Raw genomic sequence first — 15,489 nt, forward strand, 5'->3', positions numbered from 1 at the left:
AAAATTAGCTGGGTGTGGTGGCAGGCACCTGTAATCCCAGCTACTCGGGAGGCTGAGGCAGGAGAATTGCTTGAACCCGGGAGGCAGGGGTTGCAGTGAGCCAAGATTGCGCTTTTGCACTCTAGCCTGGGTGAGAGAGTGAGACTCTGTCTCAAAAAAAAAAAAAAAAAATTACAATGAGATACCACTGCACACCCATGAGTGGCTAACATTTAAAAAAAACAAAACCAAAGAATGTTGACAACTGAAACACTCACACACTGCTGACGGGGATGCAAACGGTGTGGTCAGTGTGGAAAAGGGTTTGGCAGTTTCTTATAAAGTTAATCATTCGTCATATGACCTAGCAACTCCACCCCTGGATATTTACCCAAGTGAAATAAAAACAAGTTCGCACAAAAACGAGTCATAAACATGTACAGTGGCTTTCTTCATAGATTGCCAAAAGCTGGAAATCACCCAGACCCTCCTCAGAGGGTGGGTGGGTGATGGACTGTGGTTCATCTCTACTGTCCCACAATCAAAAGCAATGAGCTCTTGGCGCACCTGACAAGTCAGATGGCTTCAGAGGCTCAGGGCTGCTGAGTGACAGGAGCCAGGTTCAAAGGCCTCCGGGATGCAGGCACGCTGGAGGCTGAGGAGCTGGGGTTGGGGAGGGGCTGCCTACAAAGAGGCTGCGGAAACTTCTGCATGGTGGTGTTCTCCATCTTGACTGTGATGGTGGTCACACCACTGTCTTTGTCAAAACTCAAGAAGGGGCCAGGCACGGTGGCCCACGCCTGTAATCCTAGAACTCTGGGAGGTCAAGGCGGGTGGATCACCTGAGGTCAGGAGTTCGAGACCAGCCTGGCCAATATGGCAAAACCCCATCTCTACTAAAAATAGAAAAATTACCTGGGCGTGGTGGCAGGCGCCTATAATCCCAGCTACTCAGGAGGCTGAGGCAGGAGAATCGCTTGAATCCAAAGGCAGGGGTTGCAGTGAGCTGAGATCATGCCATTGCACTCCAGCCTGGGTGACAAGAGTGAAACTCTGTCTCAAAAAAGGAAAAAAAAAAAAAAAAAAACTCAAGAAGGGAGACATTTTACTGTAAGTAAACCATATCTCAATAAAACCAGAGAGGAAGCGGGAGAGGAAAGGAATGGGGAGGGGGAGGGAGGAGGAGGAGAAACACCACAGAAAGAGACAGCACACGCAGTGGTTCTCAAATGTGGCCGTGCACTTAAACGCAGATTCCTGGGGCCTCCTTGGAGTCACCAAGTCCTTCACCGCACACAGGGACGAAGCTTCAATGCTCCAACCCCAAGCATGGACGACCGGCAGAATGAGCTGTGTAGCCCGTAGGGTCCCACGGAGACAGCCCAGCAGTGAAACGCTCAGATGGGGCGGGCCCCAGGCACCCGGCCTGCCTCCGGGGCAGGTCCTAGGGGCCCCTCCAGGGCCCTAGCCAACAGGAACCAACAGGGCCAGGGGCTCCAGTGCTGAAGCTCCAAGAAGAGGGGACCCACAGGGTCCCTGGGTGCCCAGCTCTTCCTTCATGAGAACGAAACTGTCCTCTCGGGTTTCACCATCTATCTATACTGGGTTGAAGTGTCCCCCAAAGGCTCACATTCACCCAGAACTTCAGAATGTGACCTGATTTGGAAACAGGACCTCTTCTTCTTTTTTTTTTTTGTTTGAGACGGAGTCTCGCCCTGTCACCCAGGCTGGAGTGCGATGGTGCGATCTCAGCTCACTGCAACCTCCACCTCCTGGATTCAAACGATTCTCCTACCTCAGCCTCCCAAGTAGCTGGGAATACAGGTGCCCGCCACCACACCCAGCTAATTTTTGTATTTTTAGTAGAGATGGGGTTTCACCTTGTTGGCCAGGCTGGTCTCGAACTGCTGAACTCGTGATCTGCCCGCCTTGGCCTCCCAAAGTGCTGGGATTACAGGCGTGAGCCACTGCACCCAGCCTTCTTTTTTTTTTTTTTTGAGACAAAGTCTCACTCTGTCATCCAGGCTGGAGGCTGGAGTGCAGTGGCACGATCTCAGCTCACTGAAACCTCCGCTTCCAGGGTTCAAGTGATTCTCCTGCCTCAGCCTCCTAAGTAGCTGAGATAACAGGCACCTGCCACCACGCCCAGCTAATTTTTGTATTTTTAATAGAGATGGGATTTCGCCATGTTGGCCAGGCTGGTCTCGAACTCCTGACCTCAAGTGATCCACCTGCCTCGGCCTCCCAAAGTGATGGGATTACAGGCATGAGCCGCCGCGCCCGGCCAAGGGTCTTTTCAGATGTAATCAAGTTAAGATGAGGCCATGCTGAGTTAGGTGGGCCCTAAATCCAATGGCTAGTGTTCTTATAAGCACAGAGAGATGTGGGGACACAGACACCCAGGAGAGAAGGCTGTGTGACGACAGACAGCAGGGACTGGAACGGTGCTGCCACAGGCCACAGAACACCGAGGGCTGCCAGCAGCACCCCAGAAGTCAGGGGAGTCAGGAAGGGTCCCCGCTTAGAGCCTGCCAAGGGAGCGTGGCCCAGGCAACACCTTCATTCTGGGCTTCTGGTCTCTAGAACTGTGAGAGAATAAATCTCTGTTTCAATTTGTCCAAAAGCCCCTTCGCTCAGCAGCTCTTTTCCATTAGTCACAGCAGCCCATCCAAAAGCCACTTCACTCAGCAGCTCTGGAGCCCCCCACCTTCCTCCACGTTCCTCCCGTCCAGTGCTGGGGGGAAGGATGCTCAGAGCTCAGGGGCATGGAAGACCCTCCCATCCAGTGCTGGGGCAAAGGGTGCTCAGAGGTCAAGGGCATGGAAGACCCTCCCGTCCAGTGCTGGGGGGAAGGATGCTCAGAGCTCAGGAGCATGGAAGACCCTCCCATCCAGTGCTGGGGCGAAGGGTGCTCAGAGGTCAAGGGCATGGAAGACCCTCCCGTCCAGTGCTGGGGGGAAGGAGGCTCAGAGCTCAGGGGTATCAAAGACCCTCCTGTCCAGTGCTGGGGGGAAGGGTGCTCAGAGGTCAAGGGCATGGAAGACTCTTGTCTGTGGGCCCCCCCACACCCCCGATGATGCCCAGATCTGATGACGCTGGCCTCTGTGTCTCTCCAAAGTCAAACCAACACGACGCAATTTGAACCTGTGAGTGTACCACAGTGTTCTCTCCTCAAACATACGTGGCCTCCTGAGCTGGAAGAAACAGACTTTATTTCCAGATGAATTTTATTAATCTAAGAGAAAATTTCGTACTCTTCATACTTATCTATTTACTTTTTCCTATTAAGATAATAACTTCTGGCCTTATGTATTAGGGTCACTAAAGTTTAATATGTATATTTATGCCTCTGTAAACTTGTTTTTGCTTTTATTTTTAGTCAAACAAAATGCCAGGCCTATCACGAGTCACAAATATAAATAACACACCAGTTGATTCAAATTCAGGAGCAAACTTTGCTGAGTCACATTTGGGGGAGGGTAATTAATTAATTATTAGCTGCAAGAAGTTGAGATACGTAACCCACATAAAGTAAAAACAGCCTGAGGCTCATTCCTAGCTGAGAAAACCCCAAGATCTGTTACAATGGCCTTGTTGTTCTCCACTGACAGCTTTCTGGGGCTGTCTCTCCAGGACATGGCTGCCAGCTTCTGTGAGAGGTGCTGGCATCCTCGGAGAGACTGAGAAGTCAAGCACAGGGTTCCCGGAAAACCAGCCCTCCTGACTGGCTGCCGATCACGCAGGGCAGGTGCCTTCAAGACTTTACGCCCCCAGCCAGGCGCGGTGGCTCATGTCTGCAATCTCAACACTTTGGGAAGCCGAGGCAGGAGGATCGCTTGAGCCCAGAAATTCAAGACAAGCCTGGGCGGCATAGCAAGACCCTCTCTGTACTAAAAATAAAATAATTAGCCGGGCATGGTGGCATGCACCTATAGTCCCAGCCAACTGGGGGGCTGAGGTGAGAGGACTGCTTGAACCCAGGAGGTCAAAGCTCCATTAAGCTGTGATCGCACCACTGCACTCCAGCCTGGGCAATAAGCCAGACCCGGTTTCAAAAAAGACTTTACATCCCTGAAAGTTTTCATTTCATGGTGCTGAGCATCCATCAGTCCATCCTTCTCTCTGCCAGCCGGGGCCCAAAACACACTAAGTCACCATCATGCCCAGCTAATTTTTAAACTTTCTGTAGAGACGAGGTTTCCCAATATTTCCTAGGCTGGTCTGAACTCCTGAGCTCAAGCGATCCCAAAGTGCTGGGATTACAGGTGTGAGCCACCATGCCTGGCCCTCATGACCACTTTTAAAAATTGTTTTGGGCCGGGCACGGTAGCTCACGCCTGTAATCCCAGCACTTTGGGAGGCCGAGGCGGGTAGATCACAAGGTCAGGAGTTCGAGACCAGCCTGACCAACATGGTGAAACCCCATCTCTATTAAAAATACCAAAAAATTAGCCAGGCGTGGAAGCAGGCGCCTGTAATCCCAGCTACTCAGGAGGCTTGAGGCAGGAGAAGTGCTTGAAGCCGGGAGGCGGAGGGTGCAGTGAGCTAAGAACACGCCACAGCACTCCAGCTGGGTGACAAAGCGAGACTCTGTCTCAAAAATACATAAATAAATAAACAAATAGTTTTGTTTGGGCCGGGCGTGGTGGCTCACACCTGTAATCCCAGCACTTTGGGAGGCTGAGGCAGGTGGATCACCTGAGGTCAGGAGTTCGAGACCAGCCTGGCCAACATAGTGAAACCCTGTCTTTACTAAAAATACAAAAATTAGCCGGGCATGGTGGTGCATGCCTGTAATCCCAGCTACTCAGGACACTGAGGCAGGAAAATTGCTTGAACCCAGGAAGCAGAGGTTGCAGTGAGCCAAGATCGTACCACTGCACTCCAGCCTGAGCAACAGAGTGAGACTCTGTCTCAAAAAAAATTTAAAAATTGTTTTGTTTGATAAAGTCTAGATCTCTAATATTTTTATGCCCAAGCCCTTTGGATGCTGTTGCTCTTTTCAGGTTTTGTGTATATAGAGCTAATTAAGCTGAAGAATCCTGGGAATAAAGTTTAAAATAAAGGTTAAAAACATCTCTGAATGTGAACAGTACCCACAGCCAGCACATACCAGCTGATTCCACTGTTGCCTCTGACGCCCCTTGCCACTGTCTTCACTCCAAATGCACCCAGCGCGGAGCAGCCTGCACTCCTGGGGCAGGAGGAGCAGTGAGCAGGTGCGGCTGGCAGGATGAGGCAGGACTGCGGGTCTGCCTGCTCCAGCTGCGTCCACTCTGCACCACGGTGGTGCCTGGTGCCAGGCTGGTGGACAGGCTGGTGACAGGGGACTCAGGGGTGATGGGTGGGCCTCCAGCCCCCAGAGCTGACCCTCTCTCTGCCTGGAGAAACCTGGCTGGCTTGCTTTGAGCCTCTCCCAGCCTGTCACTGGAAATCAGGTTCACCTGGGGCTGGGGTTACAGAAGTAACAGGTCAAGCTAAAGGATGGTCATCAGGGCGGGGAGAGGACCCTGCAGGACACAGGTGAGGTGGGGCCGAATTGAGGGCTTCTAATGGCAAAACTTGATACAATGCAATGGTGTTATTTTCAAATGCATAGAAACATTTAATGTATTTTAAAAATTAATTTTCTCACAAGTGGTACCGCAGGAGGTAAAGAAGTAGAAAACTGGCCGGGCACGTGGCTCACACCTGTAATCCCAGCACTTTCGGAGGCCAAGGCGGGTGGATCACGAGGTCAGGAGTTCAAGATCAGCCTGGCCAAGATGGTGAAACCCCGTCTCCACTAAAACTACAAAAAATTAGCTGGACGTGATGGAGGGCACCTGTAATCCGAGCTACTCAGGAGGCGGAGGTTGCAGTGAACCGAGATCGTGCCACTGCACTCCAGCCTGGGCGACAGAGCAAAACTTCATCTCAAAAAAAAAAAAAAAAGAAGTGGAAAACCATCATCTCCTCTTTAAGGACTGCACTATAAAGAAGCAGGATAAAATATGATTTGACTTTCAGTTCAAACTTGAAAGTGATGACTTTATAAATCGTGTTTTATATCTCGAGGTGGTTGCCAAGGGAAACCAGAAGAGCAGCTGTATTAAGCAGCAAATCCACCTCTGTCTGAAGAATCAGAGGGAGCATGGAGTGTGCATGTGTGTCCAGGGGAAGATCTGCAGAATTGGAGGGAGCACGGAGTGTGCACACGTGTTCTCGGGGAACAGAGAGTGTGTAGGTGTGTCCAGGGGAAGATCTGCAGAATTGGAGGGAGACAGAGTGTGCATGTGTGTTCCTGGGAGCAGAGAGTGTGTACGTGTGTCCAGGGGGAGATCTGCAGAATTGGAAGGAGCACGGAGTGTGCATGTGTGTTCCCGGGGAGCAGAGAGTGTGCACGTGTGTCCAGGGGAAGATTTGCAGAATTGGAGGGAGCACGGAGTATGCACACGTGTTCTCAGGGAGCACAGAGTGTGCACGTGTGTCCAGGGGAAGATTTGCAGAATTGGAGGGAGCACGGAGTATGCACATGTGTTCTCAGGGAGCAGAGAGTGTGCACGTGTGTCCAGGAGAAGATCTGCAGAATTGGAGGGAGATGGAGTGTGCATGTGTGTTCCTGGGGAACAGAGAGTGTGCACGTGTGTCCAGGGGAAGATCTGCAGAATTGGAGAGAGACGGAGTGTGCACGTGTGCCCCGGGGGAGCATGGAGTGGGCACGCATGTCCCAGGGGAACATCTGTCCAAGGCAAAGAGGAAGGAGCAAACCCCAGCAACTGTGTCACTTTCCATAACGGAGGCTCTGATGCTCGTCTCTGGGAAGAAAAGCTCCCTCAGTGGAGCCTTCTCCCAACATTAAACATTGGAAACAGAGGGGAGGGCCAGGCCCTGCACCTGCACCCCGGTGTGTCCACGCACCATGTAGTCTTGAGGGAGTGGCTCAGCCTCTCTGGGCCTCACAATATAACCTCTCTCAAGATGATTCCCCCTCTCAGTAAGTGAGGGTTATTATTATTAGCTCTTAGCAAAAATGAAACAAAGAAAGAACAATGGGACTTTTATGCTGGGAAAAGGACACTGAAGAAACAGCCAGGAGAAAGCACTGGAGAAGACAATGAGGCCCTCATGCTGGGGAAAAGGGTGGGAGGCAAGAGGTGGTGGCATCTGGTGTAGTTAATCCACCCCCCTCCCTGTCACCAATAAACATGTGCAAAAGGCCGGGTGCGGTGGCTCACGCCTGTAATCCCAGCTACTCGGGAGGCCAAGGCGGGCGGATTGCCTGAGGTCAGGAGTTCGAGACCAGCCTGACCAACATGGTGAAACCCCCATCTCTACTAAAAATACAAAAATTAGCCGGGCATGGTACACCTGTAATCCCAGCTACTCGGGGGGCTGAGGCAGGAGAATCACTTGAACCCAGGAGGCAGAGGTTGCAGTGAGCCGATGTGGCACCATTGCACTCCAGCCTGGGCAACAGAGCGAGACTCCATCTCAAAAAACAACAACAAAAAAATGGGCAAAAGGCAGAAAACTCAGCACTCAGAGAAGGGACACAATCTGGTGTTGGAAACACCAGCTGGGGTGGCGGAAAGGCAGGGCCCTGCTGTGCCCCGACCATATCCTGGGCCAGCCTGGTGACGCCTTCCTTCTACCCCTGCCTGGAGAGAAATGGAACTTCCGAGGGGAAAGAGCGTGAACCAGGGACCCAGCTGCCAGACGGAAACGGGGTCCAGGCCACCAGGAACCAGGGGTACCAGCATGTGTGAGGTGTGCTGCAGAACAGAAGACACTTCCCTGGGTAACCAGCAGAGCAGTGGGGCCCGCACGGTCCGTGGACTGAGGTGACAGGCAGAGCAGTGAGGCCCCCACGGTCCGTCGACTGAGGTGACAGGCAGAGCAGTGGGGCCCGCACGGTCCATGGACTGAGGTGACGGGCAGAGCAGTGGGGCCCGCACGGTCCGTGGACTGAGGTGACGGGCAGAGCAGTGGGGCCCGCACGGTCCGTGGACTGAGGTGACGGGCAGAGCAATGGGGCCCGCACGGTCCGTGGACTGAGGTGACGGGCAGAGCAGTGGGGCCCGCACGGTCCGTGGACTGAGGTGACGGGCAGAGCAGTGGGGCCCGCACGGTCCGTGGACTGAGGTGACGGGCAGAGCAGTGGGGCCCGCACGGTCCGTGGACTGAGGTGACAGGCAGAGCAGTGGGGTCCACATAGTCTGTGGAGTCAGGTTGCTGACAGGGTCCAAGATCCAAGAACTCTGCCCTGCAACTACAGACCGAGAGGAAGACAAACGCCCAGGAGGGAGAATCCAGGCCTCGCTGACCGTATCGGAGCAAAGGGAACACCTGGGCACAGCTGCCTGAGCAAGGACAAGATGCATCTGACTGCCCTGGCCAGCACAGGGCATGCCCATCCACAGAAGACAGAGTCTGACCCGGGGCACACACACATGAGACAGGCGGGCCAACGGTGCAGACCCAGACCCACAAGCGGGCTCTCAGCTGGGACAACGGTGGCCGTGCAATGCGGGGTGGGGGTGGAGGGCATCCGACTGAAAAAAGTGTGTCTCGATCCCTGCCTCAGGCCTCACCCCAGCTGGAGGCAGCCATTCATGTCAAAGGTAAAAGATGCTTGTAGAGAACATTTTTTTTTTAATCTGGGAGCAGCAAAGGTTTGTTAAACAGGACCCAAAGTCCTAACCACAAAACACTGATAATTTGGATTATGTTAAACTTAAGAGCTTCTGTTCATCCAAAAATACTACTGAAGGAGTGGAAAGGTGATGTGCAGATGAGAGTGGCTATCCAGGATCACACAGCCGACAAAGGACTCACCGCCAGAATCTATATTTTAAACACTCCTAGCAAGCATTGAAAGAAATTCAACCTAAATGAAAAAACAGACATAAGACTTGGGCATTTTTCTTCTTTCTGTTTCTATTTTTTTTCTTTTTTTTTTGGAGACAGAGTCCCACTCTGTTGCCCAGGCTGGTGTGCAGTGGTGCGATCTCAGCTCACTGCAACCTCCGCCTCCCGGGTTCAAGTGCTTCTCCTGCCTCAGTCTCCCGAGTAGCTGGGACTACAGGTGCCCGCCACCACACCTGGCTAATTTTTTTTGTATTTGTAGTAGAGACGGGGTTTCACCAAGTTAGCCAGGCTGGTCTCGAACTCCTGACCTCTGGTGATCCATCCGCCTCGGCCTCTGAAAGTGCTGGGATTGCAGACGTGAGCCACCAGGCCCGGTTGACTTGGGCATTTTTCCAAAGAGGAATTTCGCATAGACGTATGAAAAGGTGCTCAGTCATCAGAGAAATGCAAAGGCAAACTACACACCACAGGACAGAGACAGCCCCGTGCTGAGAGGGAAGATGACGCAGCCGGGGCCTCCAGCTTTGCCGGTGGGAGCACCAAGTGAAAAATGCTTTGTGAGAATCTACTACAGGGAAACCTGTGCAGACATCTGCGTGCCTGATACCCAGCGATTCACACTCATAGGGACCTTTCAACAGAAATGCAAAGGATGTGTACTAGGAATGTTCATGGCAGAACAAGCCATAATAGTCAGAAACCTGAAACCACCCAAATGCCCGTCACCCGCAGGATGGAGAAGAAATCACGGTAGAGTCACAAAAGGGATGTCACCACCATGAGAATTAACACCCCACAGCCTCACACAACATGGGAGAGTCTCTTTCACATAACGGGGGCCAGAGACACAGTCACAGAAGTGCACATTGGCCGGGCACAGTGGCTCACGCCTGTAATTCCAGCACTTTGGGAGGCCGAGGCGGGCAGATCACCTTAGGCCCGGAGTTCCAGACCATCCTGGCTAACAAAGTGAAACCCCGTCTCTACTAAAAATACAAAAATTAGCCAGGCGTGGTGGTGCACACCTGTAGTCCCAGCTACTCAGGAGGCTGAGACAGGAGAATCGCTTGAACCTGGGAGGCAGAGGTTGCAGTGAGCTGAGATCATGCCACTGCACTCCAGCCTGGGCAACAGAGCGACACTCCATCTCAAAAAAAAAAAAAAAAAAAAAAAGGAAAACTCCAAAACTAAGAGAAAATTAGGAGACAAAAATAACGTCTTTACTGAACTAATCAATAAGTTAGAAAGAGCTAGAACAGTTTACTGAAATCAAAATTACCAACAAATAGGAAAGGCATAAGATAATCAGAAAAATTCAGGCCGCACACTGTGGCTCACACCTGTAATCCCAGCACTTTGGGAGGCTGAGCTAAGCAGATCACCTGAGGTTAGGAGTTCGAGACCACCCTGGCCAACATGGCGAAACCCCATCTCTACTAAAAATACAAAAACAAATTGGCCCAGTGTGGTGGCAGGCACCTGTAATCCCTGCTACCTGGGAGGTTGAAGCAGGCGAATCACTTGAACCTGGGAGGTGGAGGTTGCAGTGAGGTGAGATCACACCACTGCACTCCAACCTGGGCAACAGATTGAGACTACATCTAAGAAAAAAAAAAATACATACACACACACACACACATCTGGAAACTCAAAGAGTACATGCATACTAAAAGTTTAACACAAAACATTCAACTCTGAGACATGGTCTGGTTAAGCAGAAGAACTATGAGACAAAAAGAAAGAATTCCTCAGAAATTCATGAAGGGAAGGACAAGCCTCCACATGGGGAAAAATCAGCTGACCTCAGGCTTCCCCACAGCACATGTGAGCCAGGGGATGGTGGAATGACAGCTGCAAAGTGTTGGGGAAGAAAATAAATCTAAGATTATTATACCCAGCCAAGATATCTCTACATTGTTCAAAGATGAAGACCACGGGCAGACATTCTCAGACACAAAAAAACACTCAGGAAATACTCGAGTCCTTCTGAAAAAACGACTGATAATGAGATCTAGGTGATTAAGAGGGACAGCACAATGAACAGAGACAGAAATGGTAAAAGGACTTTGGGGAGCACTGACTGTATTTAAATGTTGAATTGATACTAAATCATTGCGGGCACTACAGCCACAATACAGAAGCAAGGACTATAAACCTGGACAATATAAAAATAACAGCCTGGGCTACAAAACTCAGGAGGAATTGGGTGGAGGGAAATGGAGTGTGGAGTTACGAACGCCCTCATCTTTCTTTCTTTCTTTCTTTTTTTTTTTTTTTTTGAGACAGAATCTCACTCTGTCGCTGGGCTGGAGTGCAATGGTGTGATCTCAGCTCACTTCACCCTCCACCTCCTGGGTTCCAGCGATTCTCCTGCCTCAGCCTCCCAAGTAGCTGGGATTACAGGCGCGCGGCACCACGCCCAGCTAATTTTTGTATTTTTAGTAGAAATAGGGTTTCACCATGTTGACCAGGCTGGTCTCAAACTCCTGACCTCATGACCCGCCCACCTCGGCCTCCCCAAGTGCTGGGATTACAGCTGTGAGCCAGTGCGCCCGGCTGCCCTCACCTTTCAATAACAAGCACCTATACTGTTTCTCAGCGACACATGTCATTAAAAAAAAAAAAAAAACATGGCCAGGTGCTGTGGCTCAGGCCTATAATCTCAGCATTTGGGGAGGACAAAACAGGAGGATGGCTTGAACCCAGGAGCGTCAAGGCTGCAGTGATCTGCAATCACACCACTGCACTCCAGCCTGGGCGGCAGAGAAGACCCTGTCTCCGAAAAAATCAAAAACAAAACATAATGATCTCAACTTCTTACTATTTTTCAGAATATCTTTTCTTAACTCTAAAACAAATATTTGGTAAATCAAAAACCTGCAAGGGTACACCCGTGATATCAGTTTTTTCTACAGCAGCTCAGGCCAAGTAGACAATAAAGCTCTTGATGGGATTTTTTTTTTTAAGACAGAATTTCGCTCTTGTTGCCCAGGCTGGAGTACAATGGTGCGATCTCTGCAACGTCCGCCTCCCGGGTTCAAGCAATTCTCCTGCCTCAGCCTCCCGAGTAGCTGGGATTACAGACATGTGACACCATGCTCGGCTAATTTTTGTATTTTTAGTAGAGACAGGGTTTCTCCATGTTGATCAGGCTGGTCTCGAACCCCTGACCTCAGATGATCCGCCCGCCTTGGCCTCCCAAAGCTGGAATTACAGGTGTGAGCCACCGCCCCCGGCCCGGTGGGAGGTGTATTTTTAGCCTAAATCCTCCCTCCGTGTCAAGGGAAAGCCTTTATTACAAAGCATTGGTCCATCGTTTTGGGTCGTCCTCAGTCCAGCATGTAGCAACCAAAAGTCATGCAGCAGAAGCATCCCTGAGCCTCCATTCAAACCAACCAGAAGGAAGTTTCACAAACATTCTGTGCGTGACCCTTCTCGCACACGCCCCACGGCACTCACCTTCAATCAAACTCAACACTGTCAACCGTCTGCTCCCCCAAAACACGCACAGCTCTTAAAGCGCCACATTCATCTGGGCGTACACGTTGTTGGGTGCTTTATTCCTGTAGCTCTGGTAGGGTTCATCCCTCACTGAGCCCAGACCCCGAGGGCACCGTGCAGACAAAGCCCTGTCCTCCAGGCGCTCAATCTCCAGGGCAGCGCTGGCCCTCGGACTTTGCCACAGCGACATCCGAACTATCTAGAAATGTGACTAATGGAAGCTTTTTGTTTTCTTTCCTTCTAATTACACTTCCACAGCCACACGTGGCTCATGGCATCCTACTGGACACCACGGTCCTAGAGACCTGCCACCGAGCGGGGAGGGGGGTAGGACATGCGGGGGCAGCGGCGCCTGGGGACAGGTAGAGACGCAGGCTCCCCTCCTGCCCCACGGAGCACACTCTGCACCCACCGGCTGCCAGAGACTCCCCCGCATGCTGCAATTTCAGGAGGCCTCTGGGTGCTGGTCGTGAGCCCAAGCCCATCTCAGCTGCTCCCCCAAACTCTGCCCATTCCTCACCCCGTCCCCTAAGCTGAGGTGTGGCCGGGCACCTGAGTCCCACCCCACGCTCCACAGTCTCAGGCCACCCCCTCCAGCCGTGCCACACTCCCTTGGTGCTCACGCCGCCTGCCTGGAGCTGCCCTTAGGGGACAGCCTGCACCCTCTACCCAACAGCCTCAGATCCCGCTTCCTCCCACCCTCTCCCGCTAAGTTCGTCTCTGGCAGGACCCTGGACCTGGGGCTTCCCAGACCCTTCCCAGGCCCCAGAGCTGACAGGTCCTTCCCACCAAGACTCCATCTCCACGCCCGGCTGCCCTCCTCCGCCCAGGACTCAGAGCGGGTCTCTGTTGGAAGCGTGGGTTCAGCCCCGAGGCGCGGCAGGAAGGTGGGCACAGGCGGGGCTCCTTCCACAGCCTCAGAGTCGGCCTCGTCCAAGCTGTTCCAGAGATGCGGGTGGGTGAAGGCCCCGCCTGCTCCTCACTCCCAGCCGAGGTGTTCGCCTCTGCGCGTTCCCCCTTCTCCTGGGTTCCTGCCCCCGCCTTTCTTTCCCCGGAGCCGTCCACCCCCTCGCCGGGCGCCGGCTTTCAAGCCTCAAACTTGGGGGATCCCCGGGCTGCCTGCCTGGGAGTTCTGGGCGCTCCGGCCTCTCCTCGCCCTGGAACCCCCTCTCCGGCCGCTGTCGTGGGGGTCCCCTCTTCCGCACGCGAGTCACCTGTGCTCCTTCCTCTCCCCCGGACACGCGGGACCCCTGGCCTCGGGACCGGACCCTGGTCTCCCCTCCCCTCCGACCCACGCGCAGACCCAGCATCTGGGCGCCTGCTCGCCGCGCTCCGCCCCAGGCGCCCCGGAGCTCGCGTCCCCTCCTGCCCCCGCGGCCGAACGCGCACTTGCGGACTCGAGCCCAGCCCCCGGGTCCCCACAGCAGCGGCCCCAGGTCGGGAGGAGTCCAGCGCCCGGCCCAGCCGCGGGCTCCCGCTGCGCGCAGACTGCGGAGAAGGATGGAGACTGCGCCGCGGGGGCCTCGAGTGGAACCGGGGGTGCAACAGGGACGCCGCAGCACGAGGGCCAGGGCCGGGCGGAGAAAGGCCCGCCCGCGAACCGCGCTCCTCCTCAGCCCCGCGCCCCCGGACCGGGACTCCTACCCTCCCCGGCCACGCGCCCCGGCCTCTTCCCGACCCCTGCCCGGTCTCGCGTCCCCGGACCCGGACCCCCACCCGCACCCCCTCCCCGGCCCCGCGCCCGCACCCCGGCACGCCCTCCGCCCGCGCTCACCCGCCGGGTGGCCGTACGGGGACTCGGCCGCGCCATCCTGCAGGCTCGCCAGGATCTCGCCCTTGCCCACGTCGCTGTCGCCCACCAGCAGGAACTTGAGCAGAAAGTCGTAGGCCCGGACCGGGCTGCCCAGGGCGCTCATCGTGACGGCCCGGCTTCCCCACCCATGCCCGGCCTGCGGGGCTGAGCGCAGAGGCGGCGGCCCGGCCCCGAGAGGCGCCGCGCGGGCCCCGAGTCCTTGCTCGCCTCCGGCCCCGCCCCGCCGCCCAGCGCTGACAGCGCGCAGCCCCGCCCGGCCCCGCCATTGGTGGACCGCAGTTGCTAGGGCAGCTGCGCGCTTTCACTGGCTTGGTTGTCCGTCCATCTTACTCTCGTCACCGCCTCCGGGCTGTCGCCCACCCGCCCCTCCTGAAAGGTCGCTGTCACCACAGCCAATGGAGGCCCGGAGACGGGGCAGGGGCGGAGCCAGAACAAGCAGGAGGCGGGGACTCTGCTCCCTCAGCCAATGGCGGGGCGGGGTGGGGGCGAACAGGGGGTGGAGCCGGGTGTTTACACTCTCGCGTGCGCCCGTGAGCGCCACGAACTCGCTCCCACGGTCGTCGGGTCTGCACGCCCCGAGTCGGGAGGGGCGAGGGGCGGTGCAGGGTCCCAGCGTGGGGCCTCCCCACCTGCCCACCAGGGAGACCTCGGGTGCCTGGCCGGGTGGGGCTCGGGGTCGGTCCAGTTGGCGGACGCGGCCGGAAGGCCCCCGCAGGCCGCCTCGCCGGAGGAGTCCCTGTCGCCGTAGAATCCAGGCTCGCGGTCTCTCCCCACGGTTCATCCAGGGCCTCGTCGTTGCCCCATTTACGCGGCGTGCCTGAATGCCTGTGTGTGCACATGCGCCTGTGTACGTGTGCATGTGTTCGTGTGTGTGCATGTCTGCGTGTGCATGTGTGCCTCTGCGGATATCTGCACATGTATGTGTCTGCGTGTGCATGTGTCCCTCTGCAGGTGTCTGCACATGTATGTGTCTGCGTGTGCATGTGTGCCTCTGCAGGTGTCTGCACATGTATGTGTCTGCGTGTGCATGTGTCCCTCTGCAGGTGTCTGCACATGTATGTGTCTGCGTGTGCATGTGTCCCTCTGCAGGTGTCTGCACATGTATGTGCGTGTGCATGTGTCCCTCTGCAGATGTCTGCACATCTATGTGTCTGCGTGTGCATGTGTCCCTCTGCAGGTGTCTGCACATGTATGTGTCTGCTTGTGCATGTGTCCCTCTGCAGATGTCTGCACATGTATGTGCGTGTGCATGTGTCCCTCTGCAGATGTCTGCACATCTATGTGTCTGCGTGTGCATGTGTGCCTCTGCAGGTGTCTGCACATGTATGTGCTTGTGTATGTGTGCC

The 15,489-nt window shown here is 54.6% G+C and overlaps 1 protein-coding gene across 1 annotated transcript in view; it reads right to left on the reverse strand.

Moving 5' to 3' along the window:
• The window catches only part of RAB40B (RAB40B, member RAS oncogene family), a 45,462-nt gene extending 31,095 nt beyond the window's left edge, over positions 1-14,367 (reverse strand). The window contains exon 1 of the mRNA XM_055101064.2: positions 14,105-14,367. Within this exon, the coding sequence (XP_054957039.1) occupies positions 14,105-14,246 (142 nt within the window). The 5' untranslated portion in view covers positions 14,247-14,367. The remainder of the gene's footprint in view (positions 1-14,104) is intronic.
• Between the last annotated feature and the right edge of the window lie 1,122 nt (positions 14,368-15,489).

The sequence above is a fragment of the Pan paniscus genome, chromosome 19, assembly GCF_029289425.2.
Source record: "Pan paniscus chromosome 19, NHGRI_mPanPan1-v2.0_pri, whole genome shotgun sequence".
NCBI classification, from domain to species: Eukaryota; Metazoa; Chordata; class Mammalia; order Primates; family Hominidae; genus Pan; species Pan paniscus.